The sequence below is a fragment of the Lepidothrix coronata genome, unplaced genomic scaffold, assembly GCF_001604755.1.
Source record: "Lepidothrix coronata isolate B3197 unplaced genomic scaffold, Lepidothrix_coronata-1.0 Scaffold104, whole genome shotgun sequence".
Lineage (NCBI taxonomy): Eukaryota > Metazoa > Chordata > Aves > Passeriformes > Pipridae > Lepidothrix > Lepidothrix coronata.
The window spans coordinates 400,705-416,374 of record NW_016690284.1 but is presented as its reverse complement, the minus strand read 5'-3'; the positions used below and the strand labels follow the sequence as shown (position 1 = coordinate 416,374).

The 15,670-nt window shown below is 40.2% G+C and overlaps 1 protein-coding gene across 16 annotated transcripts in view; it reads left to right on the top strand.

Annotated features, from left to right (window-relative positions):
• CAST (calpastatin) overlaps nt 1–13,672 on the top strand; it is a 58,749-nt gene extending 45,077 nt beyond the window's left edge. For 9 of the 16 annotated variants that reach the window (XM_017823671.1, XM_017823666.1, XM_017823676.1 and 6 more), the window contains 15 exons: nt 153–200; nt 2,631–2,735; nt 3,018–3,119; nt 3,466–3,567; nt 4,593–4,667; nt 5,345–5,392; nt 5,553–5,648; nt 6,168–6,266; nt 7,449–7,550; nt 8,340–8,432; nt 8,917–8,970; nt 9,432–9,521; nt 11,201–11,280; nt 12,255–12,323; nt 12,458–13,672. In XM_017823671.1, the coding sequence (XP_017679160.1) occupies nt 153–200; nt 2,631–2,735; nt 3,018–3,119; nt 3,466–3,567; nt 4,593–4,667; nt 5,345–5,392; nt 5,553–5,648; nt 6,168–6,266; nt 7,449–7,550; nt 8,340–8,432; nt 8,917–8,970; nt 9,432–9,521; nt 11,201–11,280; nt 12,255–12,312 (1,152 nt within the window). In that variant the 3' untranslated portion in view covers nt 12,313–12,323; nt 12,458–13,672. Of the gene's footprint in view, nt 1–152; nt 201–2,630; nt 2,736–3,017; nt 3,120–3,465; nt 3,568–4,592; nt 4,668–5,344; nt 5,393–5,552; nt 5,649–6,167; nt 6,267–7,448; nt 7,551–8,339; nt 8,433–8,916; nt 8,971–9,431; nt 9,522–11,200; nt 11,281–12,254; nt 12,328–12,457 lie in introns of those variants that run through there. The other 7 variants (XM_017823667.1, XM_017823670.1, XM_017823668.1 and 4 more) reach the window with 7 other exon arrangements.
• Nucleotides 13,673–15,670: the final 1,998 nt, after the last annotated feature.

Genomic DNA, 15,670 nt, shown 5'->3' with positions numbered 1-15,670 from the left:
TGTAAAGATTCCACATTTAGGGGAATTCCTGTTGCTGTGTCACTAGTTTAATCTTGTGTGTGGAATTTATTTTGCATTATTTTTGCTGGTGATTACTGAGTATGGCACTTAAAGCAATAGAAAAATGTCAGTAATGCTTATTTCACTTTTAGGATAAGAATGGAAAACCAATATTACCGAAGCCTGAAGAAAAACCAAAGGTTAGAAAACTGACAATATTGTAGGAGTGTGACTAGATATTCATTCCTGTTTTCTCCCTTTCTGTCACCTCATTTCTCTCTGTGCCATTATGTAAGTCTTGTGTGTTTGCTTCTTTCCACAAAACCTGCTGATCTGAAGTGTCAAGTGGAAGTTGTTTTTATTGAAGTGCATTGGCTGTGAACGAGGCGCTCATAGTGTGGAAAAAGTCTAGAGACTATTAAGACACGAGAGAGTTACTGAAATTACTGCTGACACAAAGAAAGGCTGTATGGGGAGTTAGCGCAAGGTATTCTGTAGAGGGCTGTTCTGTTGGAGCTGTTAAAGGACAAAGAGAGGTGAAGCAGGAAAATCTTGTGTTTTCTTGACAGTTTCCTTTCATTAGTGATCAATATAAAGAAACATGACTGGAAAGAAGGAAAAAAAACTGCTGTGAACATTTTCCTAATCACAAAGACCAACTTGTACTTTGCAAAGAGCATCCATCGTGGCCTAGAAAAGTGCAAGAGAGAATTAAAATATTGAAAGAGAAAGTTGCAAAGATTAATTTAAAAGGGACAGGAAGAAAGAAAAGGAACTGTGCACTGAAGAAACTGAGGGCTTCACTTTGGAAATACTGTTTTTTAAGTTGAGGAGTGCTGCCAAAAATTGGACAAGTACAGGAAACCTCCATTCTTCTGGAATGAGCGTGAAGGTCAGGACCAATCTCAGGGAGAACCTCCTACAAGGTTAAGGTGTGTAGGAATGCCAAAGGCAGTGCTGAAAAGATTTTTGTCTCTAAAAATTTGCGTCAGGTCTTAGACAAGACAAGTCTTGAGTAGGTGATATGTGAGAGCTGCACAGGAGGAACACCTGCCAAGCATGTCATGATATAAAAAGTGAGCAGCTATAGCCCTGCTGTCAGGAGACAAGTCCTCAAGTTCCACAGGGAGCAAAACAGGATGGTAAACACTAAAAAGGAAAGTTTCAGAAGAGAATGTGGCATGAGTGATGGGAGGTTGGTTCACAGTTTGTCCAAACTCCTGTATAAAACCAGAAGACAAGCTCAGAATCATGAGGTCTTATGCCAAAAGAATTTAAGTGGTTGGTAGAAAAATAATATTCCCATGCTCTTCTGCTTCTCTCAATTAGAGAGACAAATACAATTGAATATCTGTTCTGTAAGTGAATCACAGGAGTACTGCAGTATTTTTCTGAGCATCTCTTCACTGCTTGTAATTTAAATGAAGTGGCTTTGAACAAGATGTATTCGCCAGTATTCCTGTGGTATCACCACTAATTTACATCTGTGAAACCAAAATCAGAAAAACAAAAAAAGAGCTATGCTAATATCTGAATACTTTCAGTCACGTACAGTTGTTCCATGATTTCTGGTGAACACAAAGTCCTTCCATCAGGATTTCAGCTCGGGCTTGTCTTGCTCTGGTGCTCCACTCTGCATACCCTTAAGCACATGCAGTGGAATAACTTTTGTGAAAAAAAAATTGGTTTTACCTCAATGCCTCTTTTTAGCGTCTGAGAGAGGATTTAAGACGTTATGAAAAGTGAGGTCTTATGTGTTGAGGCATTTTGTAAAGACTTTCAGAGAGGGAATGAGGGAGGGAAAATAGGAGACTCTCTTTCACAAATGTCTTCTTTTCCATTGTGAATCTTTCTCTAACCATTTAAGTTGCATGTAGCAAGTGAATGGTCACCACTGCTAGCAAAGATTTAAACATTCAGCTGTGAACAGTAGTTTGGAGGATCCCAGGAGCATCAGGTATATGTATATAGATTGCATAGTACTAGATCACATAATATCAATAGATATAGTAATAGACACACTGTAGGAAACTAAAACTTCTTTTTTTATTCACTAAAACATGCACAGTGAAAGCCGCTGAGTGTCAGCAGTCAGCAGATCTCTGAGGTGACATTGCCCCTGAAGGAACTCTACTTCTGCTGGGGAAAAAAAATTAAAATGGGTTGATGGTGCTGCTTTCCACTACCTGTATATAGTTTATACTTGAAGTATTATAACAGCACGATGCTGTTATAGTAAATACTAGATAAATATTAGCATTTTTTTCATAACTAAGTGGTTGTACTTAGAGGTTGTATTTATTGTAAGAGGTGGTAGTTTTAAGTAGCCCCGTAGACAATGTTGAACATTATGTATCTGGGTCTCTGAATTATATTTTATGTTATCTCTACAGTTCTCTACCTTATACTGACTTTTGATGACAAAGCAACTGACTTATTCTAAAATGTGGTTTTCTTCATTTTATACAGTGGGAAGTTCATGCTGTTTTGTTGCATATAAGTGTGAAAGGTTATTTCAGTGTAGGCTACAAATGTTTTCCTTCTTTCTGAGTAGTTGAAATACAATTCTTGAAAAAATAAATTAAAAACAGGCAGTGAGTCACCTGTATCCCATATGGGTTTTTTTGCAGCCTCTGAGTGAATCTGATCTTGTCGATGAATTTTCAAAGGACTTTGCCTTCCCTGCACAGCCTGCAGCACAACCCAAACCTTCAAAGCCCAGCAGCATATCCAAAGTATGTCTTTCTAGTTCACTAAAGATGCTAACACTGATAGTTTTGCTAAGACTGGGTAATGCTACTGTTCTTTCAAGAAAAATATTTTCTTCTCTTTATATTTTTCCTTCCCTATTGCTTTTTTTTGGAACATGCACTATTGGCACTCAGCTCTTAATCGAGCAGCTTCTGCCTTTAAATTTAGACTCTTCTGCCTTGTTCAGTACTCTGTTTAGGAAAAAAAAAGACATTTCGTCTTTCTAAGCATATTCAGTAAATTACAGTGTAATTTTTCTGTTTCAGAAGCCTTCAGATTCTGTGTCTGCGAAAATCACTGAGAATAAAGTAGTCCCTCGTGCCACAGCTTGCACTGTGCAGTCTTCAGCTCCACCAGCCCTGTCTGCAGTAAGTGGTGGAGCTACTTCAGCTAGTGCTAAAACAAATCTTCAGTGCTTCCTTTATGAAATGGCAGAACATATTGTCAAGATGCTCATTTCAGCATCGCATGTTCTTCCTCCACAAAGGCTGAGTGGTTTCCAGAAAAAATGAACTGTGTGGGGAAGGTCAGTGACCTTCTTCATAGAGGAAGACAAACTGACAGTTCTTGTGGTCTCCTCTACCTCTTAATGCTCTAAAGAGGATGCTGTTTGTGAACCAAATATGTACTGCAGGAAAAAACAAAAACACTGTTCTTCAGCTGCAGCCGAACTCCCAAGTAAGGATTGGTTTTTTTGTATCAACACCCACACAGGTTGGTCACGTAGCAGATGAAGCACTGGAAGCCTTGTCCAGCAGCCTGGGAAAGAGGAAGCCTGATCCAGGTGAAAAAAATCCTGCTATGGACAAAGTTAAGGTAGAGGAAAAAAAAAATCAGACCTCAAAAAATAGACTGTTGATGTAATTGCCTTCAATTACTGTATTTCCTCAGGCTACATACAATATAGATATAATATTTTCACTTTTAAAATAAAATTACTGTTGAAACCAGTTTAATTCTGCTTAGGAAGTACTAGTAGTATTTCAGCACAGTGACTGCACTATTTCAATAATTATGACTATGGCATTAAAGTAGTTCCCTCAGATTCTGAAAACTGCATTTTCTTATGCTATACCAAAGCAGAGTTAAGATGCACACAGAGGTAGCACACAGTATGGTCTTTGTCCTAAAGGAACCAAATTTATTATGAGTAGTTTAAATTAGGGATGGATGATGCATGAAACTTTGGGCTTTGCCCTTGATCTTGTTATTTGAATTGGGAGTCATAAGAAAGTCACTGAAATACATGTATTCTGTCTATGGATGCTGTTCATAGTCTGAATGCCCCCAGTGCCATGCTAAACCATGGCCCAGATGGAATTGACTGGTGTCAAAAACCAGAAGAAGCAGCCCTTCTGCAATTCTGTCAAGTGAAAGTTCCCAAAGCTGGCTTTACTCCCTTTCCTTAGCTGTTATTTTCCAGCGTAACTTTGAGGAGGCTGCTCCTTTTTGAGGTGGGCTACTGATTTCTCTGTTCAGCCTTCGTTTGCATGCAGCCCAGGTAGCTGTTGAGTTGATTTCCAAAAAAGTCAAGAATTAGGACTCAAGAGTGTTAACAGTGTTTTGTTGTTGGTCCATGCCTGTCTATTAACTTACTTATGTCACCTTCAGTGAAATAGGTAGAACTGCTTATGATATACGGAGGAAGAAACAGGCAGAGAAATTAAGGCTTTCTCAAGAGAAAATGCTTTCTTTTAACTTTCATAAGATTTGTAGTTGGATTGAATGAAAAAGACTTAATTTGAATCAGTAGACTGAAGGCTAGAAGCTTGCTCATGTGCATTTCTTTTGGGATGTAATTAGTTGTTTTTCTTGCTATGATTTCTATTTTGCCTTCATAGGAGAAAAACAAAACAGAACAACACAAAAAACTGGGTGAAGATGAAGAAACAATTCCTCCATTAACAGGAGCTAAAGTAATTTATTTAAAGTGTTGTCTTAGTCTTACTTTCCCTTCATTCCTCAGAATATGTGGGTGAAATGAGACTCCATTTTATTTTGAAATGTTGATGTTCATTTCAGCCAGTTTTATAGTATACAGAAATTCCAGTTCATAGTTCCCAAATATCTAACATCTATGATTAGTTGCATACAGGTGGTTTAGATGCAGATGAATAATTGTTTGAGATTACTCTGATGCAGAGTAGCTTTTGGTATTTTAAAACTTAATAAATTGTGGTTGGTTAAAGCTGTTAAAAAACCCAAAGCAATTCTTCAAGGTGATATTTTTGGGAACATCACCACATACATTTGACATAAATGGGTTGTTTAGGTCTTGCCAAGGCTTTCACAACATGTGCCACAGCTGAGATTTTATTTATTAATTGTTTTATTTCCGTGGAAATGGGAACACAAAATAGGGAACCTCAGAGTCCCTCGCACTGAATCACTTCTCAGCATTCAGGTGTTCTTAAGCTACAGGACTTGGATTTTTTAAGTGGCACTTTGAGTAACAACAGTAGGTGCCAGAGGTGACTTAGATCACTTTCTTGTGTAATACTGTTTGTGTTGCTCAGTGAATGCTTCCAGAGTACCTGTATTGCAGAGTTATTTAAGGACTGCTTGGTTTAATGCAAGGGATCTCTCTTTGTAGGATAAAGATGGAAAACGACTCTTACCAAAACCAGAAGAAAAGCCACAGGTAAAAAAAGTGAATATGCAAATAACTGTTTCATTCATGAATTACTGGCAAATGTCACTGACACCCAGTATTCAGTTTAAAAATGGACTGGGCTACCTCCTCACTTTTTAAGATATAAAGAGACTTAAAAGCCTCTTTTGTTTTTCCTTTTCAATGATAGCCTATGAGTGAAAATGATCTTTTAGAGGGTTTGACAGAAGGATTTTCCTGTTCTCCATCACCACCTGCACCATTACCTACGTCAACTGTACAAAAGGTGAGTATATTTGATTTCTGAAAATTGGGTTTATTTTCAAGTTGTTTGAATAATCTTGACATTTTACATATTTCCTTCAAAGTTTATGTAAAGTTTCTTGCATAAAGTCCAGTAACTAAAAATTTAAAATACTTTTTGCAGCAAACTAATAGAAGAGTAGGAAAAAGAAATAGTCAAGTTGTCGTATCTTTTTATCAATTGCTTGCATAACTAATACTTTGCAACTGAGAATTTTAGAAGTGTTACTTGGGAATGTGGATGGCCTAAGTGAATTCTTAGTTCTTCTGGAGTCATAAACCTCTGATTTAGCTGTGCCAAGGTTTAACCCAGTACTTGAGATGGATGAACAAAGTGAGATGCAGAAAAGTTGCAGAGTGGAGGGGATTTCAATCTGAAATAACTAAAGCTGCTGAGAAAAATAAACTCCTAGAAATAAACTGCATAGGCACTGTGTTTTAGATGTGTGGACTGATGTATGTTTTCCTCCTATGTTTGTGATGGCGCTGTGTACTGTTCCAGAAAACCAAGGAGGGTGGGAAGCCCGTGGTTTCCTCGGATGTTATCTCTGCTGCTACAGTTTCGGCAGTGCACTCCGCAGCTCCTCTGTCTTCTGCCTCAGTAAGCAACCCCTTCTGTAGGTCCTTACCCCCAAACAAATGAGAAGACACAGCAGCATGGCCTGACCAGTTCCACTATTATGGGCTGTTGCAAAGTTTCAGTCATTTATTGCTGATAACTGGCTGCTGCAGGGAAGGAGAATGTTCCCCTGAGGAGAAAAAAAAAAAAAAGTGTGATTTTTCTGGACACTCCACGTTGAACAGACTGGGGACTGGCCTGCCCATTCTCCCCACGTTCCAGTCACTGCTGCATTTCAGACTCCTTTGGAAGCTCCCAACCCATGCCAAGTCCTTCAGGGTCACTGAGGACATTGGGGGATGTGTCTTTCCTTTCTGCAGGTCCATGCAGGCAGTCACCTCTTTGCAAGTGGTTTCAGTTTTAGGCTTGAGCCTTTGGCTGAACTTTTCCTCTTTTTCCTTTTCTTTTTTTTCCCTTTTCCTCTGTTGCCTTTTCCTTTTTGTCTTTTCCTTTTTCCTTTTCCTTTTTGTCTTTCTTCTTTCCCCTTTCTTCTTTCCCCTTTCTTCTTTCCTCTTTCTCGTTCCCTTTCTTTCCCCTTCCCCACCTAGGTAATGAGAACATTTAAAATAAATCCCAACATAGTCATCACCGCAGTGGCCAAGTCAAGCCTATAAACGGAGAAGTCCAAGGTTAATGGAGGAACAGGCAGTGCCATGACCCCCTCTGAATACCAAGAGAACCTCCCTTCCTGCCATTTGTTGTAACGTTGCTCATTCCTTCTCCATTTTGATCCATGCAGAAGGATCTTAATGTTTCCAGCCTGATTTGGAGGGGGAATATAAAGCTTCACCTAACTGTGTTTTAGTTGGTTTTATGGTCTTTTTTTTCTTGACCAGGTTTTGAATAAAAACTGATGTTTGCAAAGTGAATGGCAATTGCCAAACAACCATCATTTTATAGATCTGTTCTCATTACAGAGGTTAGGCTTACATATAACAAAAGCCATTAAAATAAATCCCATAAGCCCTTCTTAAAATTATGTTTTCTGTAGGTCTAAATACTCTTTGGGTTTTTTCCCCAGGTACTGCACAACATTGCAATTACAAAGGGAGAGCTCTTTGTTCATTGAAGTTTACAGCTCATTAGTCAGGACTTAATTAGCTTGATGAATCAAATTATTTTTGCAGCACATTTGCACTCACAAATGTGTTTACACTTTGTTAGGGAGGAAAAGAGATGGATGAAGCCTTGGATCTCCTATCTGATTCCCTGGGACAGAAGGAGCCTGACCCTGATGAGAACAAACCAGTTGTGGATAAAGTAAAGGTAACAAAAGACATTCTGAAACTTGATCAATTTGGGGCGAGGTGTGGGAGGGAATAAACCAAATCAACAAGAAAACCCCAAAATACTTCTCATATACCTGTAGGAGTATATGGCATAGGATTTTAGAAGTAAGAGTAAGGCTATTAGAAAATACTCCATACTCTTACGTTTCCCACATGTAGGCATACCAAACACTCTTCAGTCAGCTGGATTACTTGTGGGTTTTGTGAAAAATACTGAATTGGTTAACATACTTCAGCCACTTGGAGGCAAGTGTTGAAGTGTTACAGGAATTTGAAACTATTTTATTTCAATGCCTTTTATTATGATTATTCTCATCATTTTTCCTGTGTCTTCTTGGGCCTCCGTTTCTAAAATTAATTTTCTGGCTGAATTTTTCATCAGGCTTTACTTCTATACCCACAAATACTGAGTTCATCAACAGATGTGTTCATTTAGTCACTCATATTTGTAAACTTGCTTGTTTCTGCTTATTTTGTGTTCGTTCAGTCTTTCTTCCTAAAATTCTATAAAGACCCTTCTGTTAATAAGAAAATCAGTTTCTGTGTAATGGTAGTAGTAAATTGTAATCTGCAATACCTAAGGTAAAGAACATTAGTGAGGGAAAACAAAACCATCTTCACTTCATAGTGAAATCCATATATGCTTTCTTCACCAGTAGTTTTAAAATTTTAAAGTCAAAAAGGGCATCTGCCCCAAGTTTAAGAAGCCTTCTCACTTATTTCTAACGTGAGTATTAAAGTTGTTAAAAAATTTAAATGCTTTCAGGAAAAGGTTAAATCTGAACACAGAGAAAAACTTGGAGAAAGAGATGATACCATCCCACCTGACTATCAAAAACTTCTGGAGTCAGGTGATCAGGTAAGGAAAAGCCTTAATAGTTTTTATTTGCAACACTGGAAATTTGAGTTTATGAGCCACTCTGTCCTCTTTGGAACTACAAGATGAATAAGTGAGTAAGTGCCTGTACTGTATTTATGTATTAGGGCTAAACATGGAAATATCCTGTAGTTAGGATAGCCCTAGCCTTGCATGCATGTAAGTCAAAAAACAACAACAAAAAAATGTTGTTTTGTTCTTGTTTTTTTTTTTAATTGGGCAGTCTGAACAAATAATTACTTTGAACTACCCAGTAACAATCAGTGTCCTGGAGGGTTAAAGTGACACAGCCATGAAAGCACTGTGTGAACTGGCTGTGAATACATGGCAGGAGAAACACAGAAATAAATTCAGAATGGTGCAACTTTCTTGATAATCTGTGAACACCCAATGCTGTGTGTAAATACTTGTCTTAAACTAATCTGACCTGTTCAAAATAAAGGATGTACTCTTTCTTCTTCCCAAGGGTAAACCAGCAAAGCCAACAGCAAAGGAGGACATAAACCACAAAGGACAAAAGGTAACATTTATGATGAGTTTTATTGAGGATTTTTATATATATATATATATATTATATATATATATATAGTCATGATATTTATTCTGTGTTTGTGTCAGGCTGTGGGCTCTGATTTTTTTTCAAAGCAGCGTCACTGTAGGCTTAAAGTGTGATTCACTGCAAATACTCATAAATGCTCATGAATGCAGTAGGTAATAGTGTGGGCAGTAAAACTTTTTTGAGGAGTAACTCTTCACAATAAATATAGCTTTTCTGTACAACTTCACTGTGAGTGTTCAGGTCCAGTACTCAGAGAAATCATGCCTTTTGGAATCCTCAAAACAGACATCTCTCTAACATATGTGTAGAGTTCAGGTGTGCTTTTCTTTAAGAAAGGGATAATTAAAGCAGACATAAATTTCTGAATCATGAATTGGACTGTGGGAAGTGTTGCATGTTGTGTGACTTCAAAATTATTGCAGAAGCCTAGAGATGACAATGCAGCTATTGATGCCTTATCAGGTGACTTTGACACTTGTGCAAATGCTCCTGCTACACCACAGCACTCAAAGGTAGGACATTTTCTGCTAAAAACTTGAAAAATAAACAGTTTTTCACTCCTCACTTTTCACTGCAATAGCTCACCTTAGGTTTACAGGAGCCCTGTGCAGATGTAGGGACTGTCTTACTACTGGAAATGGAGATTTGATGCATTTTGCTGTGTACTAAATATTTGTTAGAAGGAAGGTTTGTGGTGTTTAGAGTGTTTTAGAGAGGTAAGACAGGCTTGGAGAGGTAAGTTGAGCAGAGAAGAAGGATAACAGGTTTTGTACAGATTAGAGTATCCACCAACTGTAGAGAGGCAAAGAAACCTTTCATCAGTGATGGGATGCACTGCCTAGTAATGGTTGTAGGCTGCAGCTGAGCAGCAGTTCAAGAGGGTTTTGTAGAGAGAAATGCTGGAAACAGGAGAGAGTTTAAGGTGTGTTAGGGAAAACAGTAGAGCTGTCAAGAAAAATGCAGAAGGTATGGACTAGAGAAGTCTTGCAATGAGAAATAGAGCATTTATTTGACATATAATCCTCTTAAACACAACTAACAAACAGCATTCAGACTTCTCCCAGCATGTCTGTAATGTGTTCTAGCCCATGCCCTGATCCCTCACCTGCAGGCAGAAGGAATGGTTTGCATTTTTTTTATTCATAATAGTTTTTGTATTCTGCTGAGCAAAGCAGCTGCCCTCTCCCAGCTCATCCCTCCCTGCTTCCTGCTGCACTACCTTCTGAGGTGGTGAATAAGGCACGAACCCTGCCAGTGACACAACCAAGTGCCAGGGCAGAATTGAGGTTTATTTCAAAACACTCAGGTTTAAATACAGCGCTTAAACATGTCACATGATCTTCCAACCAATGACAATCAAGTATTGTTTGAGCATGCGTCAGAGCCCGGAAAACTACAACTCCCATGATTTCTTGCTACAACCTCCTGCTTCTCCTGTGAGGAGTAAGAATTACCAAAGCTTGAATTCAACAGATCTTTGAACAAACCAGTACAGTAGCTATCCAAAAATTAAATCCCGTGGTCAGATGGAGCTATGGATCTGGATCCCTTTCACCACCCACGGCGTGGGGCGGTCCAGTTGAACTATTCCAACTTCTTGAAGGATGGGGAAAGGGAACTCCAGCGACAGGGGTTTCAGGTCCTGAGCCTGGAGGGGAGAGGTGCCCTCCCCTCCCCCCACCCACGTGGCTCCATGGCAGGGACAGAGACAGCGCACTGGGTGTGGAGAGGAGGCAAGAGAGGGTTTATTGCTGGGGATGTTACATTTATAGGGTTTAGGAGGATTCACAGAGTAACCAATTAGAAGTCTCAAGGGGCTTACAGGAACACCCAATCACAGGAAGAGGTTAACAAGGTCCAATGGGAAACACCTCAGGACACCTTCTCAGGACATTCCTGAGATAACACTACCGTGGAGGGTCTTGGGAAGAAGAAGCATGAGTTAGCAAAAAGACTACAAAAAGCCATTTTGAAACATGTTTAAACAACAGTTTTCTCATATAATGCAGGTTTAGTGCCACATATGGAAACGTAACCAGTTCCCAGGTGAAATTCTGCAGCAGCTTCCTTAAGCTTACACTGCAAGGCACCAAGAATTAGGAGTTTGTCCATTTTTAGGTGTTGGTTATGATTAGCTGTGCTTTTATGCTCTATTCTCTTTGTAACTGTAATTACTTTTTTTTCTTTGGAGTGTAGGACAAAAGCGGAAAGGAAACCACGACGACTAAACCAACCTCGAAGGACAAAGGAAAACCCAGAGACCCTAAAACGGTATAAACACACATACTATAGTGTGGACAGTCATGGTTACCAGGCACTGTAAACATACGAGATGGGCAGCTGGATTTTAGATTCATATCACATGGCTGTTATTCTGAGGAGGATATTACATCAATAGGTTGAAATGGAATAATTTTTACTTATAGGAGAAAGGATCCTGTCTGTTTCAAGGGAAGTTGGCAGTAAATGGGCAAAAAAATACATATCTTTCAGAGAATGTGGTCTTCTGCAGTGCATGCTCCACAGGCTTCTCCTTCCCCAATTTGCTGATCTAAGAGTCCTACTTCACATGCCTGTAGCTGCCTCAGGTGGGATCCTCATCACTTCTCTTCCTTGACAGTTTTGAGCAACAGCATTCCAAAAGTGATTAGAAAGTACTCCTGCAACCACACTCAAGTTACTATCATAATTTATTTTTTTTAAATTAATGAAGACCTACATACATTCATAAATAAATATGCAGAGTGAATCTGATGGGAAAGGGCAGGCAGCTGTTTCTGTATTCAAAGAAAAAAAAAGGAAAAAAAGGAGAAAAAAGATTAAAAGGGTTGCTTGGCTTTTGTCATCCCAAAGTACAGAAAAAGGATTCAGGTAAGGGTGAAACTTCTCCCATCACGTTGTTCTCTCACGAGGATATGCAGATAGATGCCTGAACCAGATGGTTAGATTTGGTCTGGAAATCTTAAGTTTCGCATGCCAAGTGATGAGATTTCTCATTGTTATTGTGAAATCGCCACAGATGTCTTTTGTGTAACAACAGAACTGACTGACTTAGAATTCTGGTTGTAAAATTGGAGGATGTCTCTAATTCTTCTTCAGGAGGGTGTTCTGAGCTGTGATTAAATTTTCTGTATTTCAGAGATCATATTTATGTCTGAACTGTGATTCTGATGAGTGTCTGTCACTGTTTGATTTCGGATTTTTAGCTTAGTTCACAGTTTCTCACTGTCTCATTCTCTCTTTAGGCAAAGGGACAGTCCTCCAGCAGCAAATCTGAGAGGCAGAAAACAAGCTAAACATTAAAACATTATCAGGTGAGATTTCTTCTTTGGGCTACTACAAAGACAACTCATGTTCATGTTATTAAGCCTAGATTTATGTTGTGAGGTTTATTTCCAGGTCACAGAAGATGAGCACTCTGACTTTTCTTTGGCTTTCTTCCCCCCAGGATCCTGGCACACCATGTAAAATGTCTTCTTTCTGTGGGTGGATAGTTACTCCTGAAGAACAAAAGCTGATGCTGAAAGCGCATGGTTATTCTGGGTGGTTTTTGTACAACGATACTTGCTGGACTTCTTTTTCATCTTTCCTTTTTCCCCAGTAGTAGGCTTGGGTGGTTTGTTTCTTTCCCTTACCCAGTCAGTTCATTATAGTCTGACTGTTTTTTAATTTCCTTTAGTGTTCAGAAGGAAAGAATGCTTCTGTTTGCAAGAAATATATTCCATCAATGAAGAGCAATGCCAAAAAAAAAAATTTCTGCAGACTTTTGCACATAACCTCCACATAGTGCCTGTAACTCTCTGAAGAGTTTGTATGTGCTAGCATTTTTAACATTGTGGTGAATGCCTTAAGTGTTCTGGAATATAGTGAGCTTTAGTTATCCTCAGCTGGGGCTGGCAGGCTTTGCTCAGGCCAGATCCTGGTAGGAAAACCACAGGTCATCTGTGGGTGGATAAAAGCTGAGAAACTGGGGATTAGCTGCTTCTTCCAGCACATCTGGTAATAAAGCAGGTATTTGGGATGCTGCCTTAACTGTAGTTAAATACACTAGGACAGAATTTTTTATTCCCCCCCCCCAGTTCCCCCAATTGTATCTGTACTGTTATAATTTCAGGAGTCTCCTGGACTGAACAAACACAAGTCTTAGTGTAACAGTGACGCTGCTACCATCACAGAAGGGGAAATTGAGAAGGGGCAATGAGTCTTGGCCGAAATCAAAGTTCAGGTCCACAGGCAGACTTTTTTTTTTTTTTAAATCTTGTTTTGCACTGTTTCTAGTCTGTTCCTCGCACTCCAGCAGGGAATGCAGAAATAGGGCCGAAGTTAACGCTGCAGGGAACAGTCCCATTTTCCTGCCCTGCGAGAGAACAGGCACAGGCAGGCGCGTCTCACGGGTCTGCTGCAGCCAGGGCTGTCATGACAAGTGTCTCCGTGGCTTTCCCTCTGCCTTCTTCCTCTGCAGAATATCCTTTTGCACATCCTTACACGTGTTACAGCTCCTCCCATCGGCTGCCGGAGGAAGGTCTCCTACCAACACCAAAACTCTGCTCTGGGGGGTGGCCCAGGAGGCAGACAGCCCGGAGACTGAAGTTGGGGATATTTAAGACTCGTGACTCTGCTTCCAGTCTGCACCGTGCCACACTAATAAAAGTTTTTAAGGATGCACTCTGTCGTTCCCGAGCTTTTCATTTATCCCTTGCTTGTGTCTTAACAGCTGTTGTAAGGCAAAAGAAAACCCTAGAAATAATCAAAAAACTCCAAAACATTGACATATTAAAATTGAAAATTCAAAACACCCTGAGTGTTGAAGAGTTGTGAAGGCCTTCACAAACTCATCAAAATCCTGCTTCAGTTTTTGCCCCCTTTCCTTTGGATTTCAAAGCTGTATCTGAGTTAACTAGGACTAGATCTAACTTGGGGACTCCCATTGTGCAAGGGAAGCAGCTAAAAGATCAAGACATAAGCCCAGAGTTTTCAGAAAAGAAATTACGTTGCTGGAGAAAATTCCAGTTAGAATTTGTGTTGAAATGTGCAGTGTACAAATAATTAACCATCACCCTTGGGGGACACTAGTGGGTTTTAGCTTCTTGGGCAGGTGTGATCTCCAGGTGAGAGAAGAGCTAGGCACAGTCAAATACTTGGGATTAATTCCAGATTATGTATTTTTTCCCAAAGACTTTACCTTTGTGTAGTGGGTTGGTTTCTTGGATTTTTTAGGCCTTCCTTAGCAACAGGGTCAGAAATCTAAGGAAGTATTCCATATCATTCCTTTCCGTAACACAGCATATAAAAGGCGCAGATAGGAGACCTTCACTCTCTTCGCTCTTCCGGTGGCTGAAGACGACAGGTCCCTCTTGCAGACGGTTTTGCTTGTATAGGCCAAAGCCTGCCTGCTCTGACCTGCTGTTATCTCCATTCCATTTGGGAGGCGTGGGGAGTTAGTTCTACTGTCCCGTTCAGGGAAGTATTTAATTTGGTTTTGTATTTATTCGCTAGGTCTCTATTGAAGGTGTATATTTAGAAGATATATGTTTTTAGTTCTTTTATCCCTGTTTCCCCCTCCCTTTTCTGTTTTCCCCCTTGGGAGCTCCCTTCTGTGTATAATATATTCAAATTGTATATATATAATTGTAAATATATATTTTTTATATAATCCGGTTGATCTGGGTTGCTCTCAGTTTCTATAATTTTTTTTTCCTTTCCTCTCTTTGCCCAAAGAGGGAGGGAGGGAGGGGAGGGTCTTTCACTGAGGTTTGGAGACTTGGCGGGAAACCAGCTCAAACTTGCTCACTTTGTTAAAAGTTTTCCAGCTGCTTCGGCATCTCCCTGGGGAAACTGAGGCAGGTTGGAAATAAAACACCAGGGCCTCGTGTCAAGGGCACAGTAGCAAGAGCAAAGAAATCAAGTACATTTAGGCACATGTGGAAGTTTGATGATTTTCTTCTTTTTTTAAAGTTTAGAACAGAACTGAAAGTTTTCTGCAGGTAAACAGAGAAGACCATTCATAAAAAAAGAAACTCCACGAAAAAAAATTCCACCTCCAAGATTTCAGCTTTGCTTTCTTGAGTAACAGTCACTTCCAAGGACAAGATACTAATTTTTTGCAGAGCAATTACCTTCTCATTATTATCCAACAGGTGCAATAGAAAGACCCTTAGGAACAACTTGAATTACAGTGTTAGGCAATATGTGAGGCCAAGGATGATGCTGCCTCAGGATTGCCTGGGGCCAGCACCAGTACAGGACTCCTGCTTCCCACTTCCCTGCATCATCCCTTCCCTGGAATACTGAAATCCTGCCGAGCCTACCCGATGCACAGCAGAAAGACACAACCCCTGTGAATAACCAGCAACAGCCAAGAAGGATTTGGCACAAACCAGCTTTGCCATAGAAGCCTCATAGGGCAGAAAACAGGTTTTCCGTGGCTGGAAAGCTCTAATGGGGCGGTTTTGGTGTAAGTCCCAGCCCAGAACATCCAGGCTGGGTGGGAAAGTAGAAGAAAAAACCAGTGTGGGCAGAGAAGGGCTGTGCCGGAGCCCCGCAGCCGGGAGAGCCGCACCCCCGGCGCTGCGGCCCCGCCCCCTGCGGGCCGAGCACGCTCCTTTCCGTTATGCTCCGCCCCCTCCGCCGTGGTCACGCCCTCAAGCCCCGGCGCGGCCTC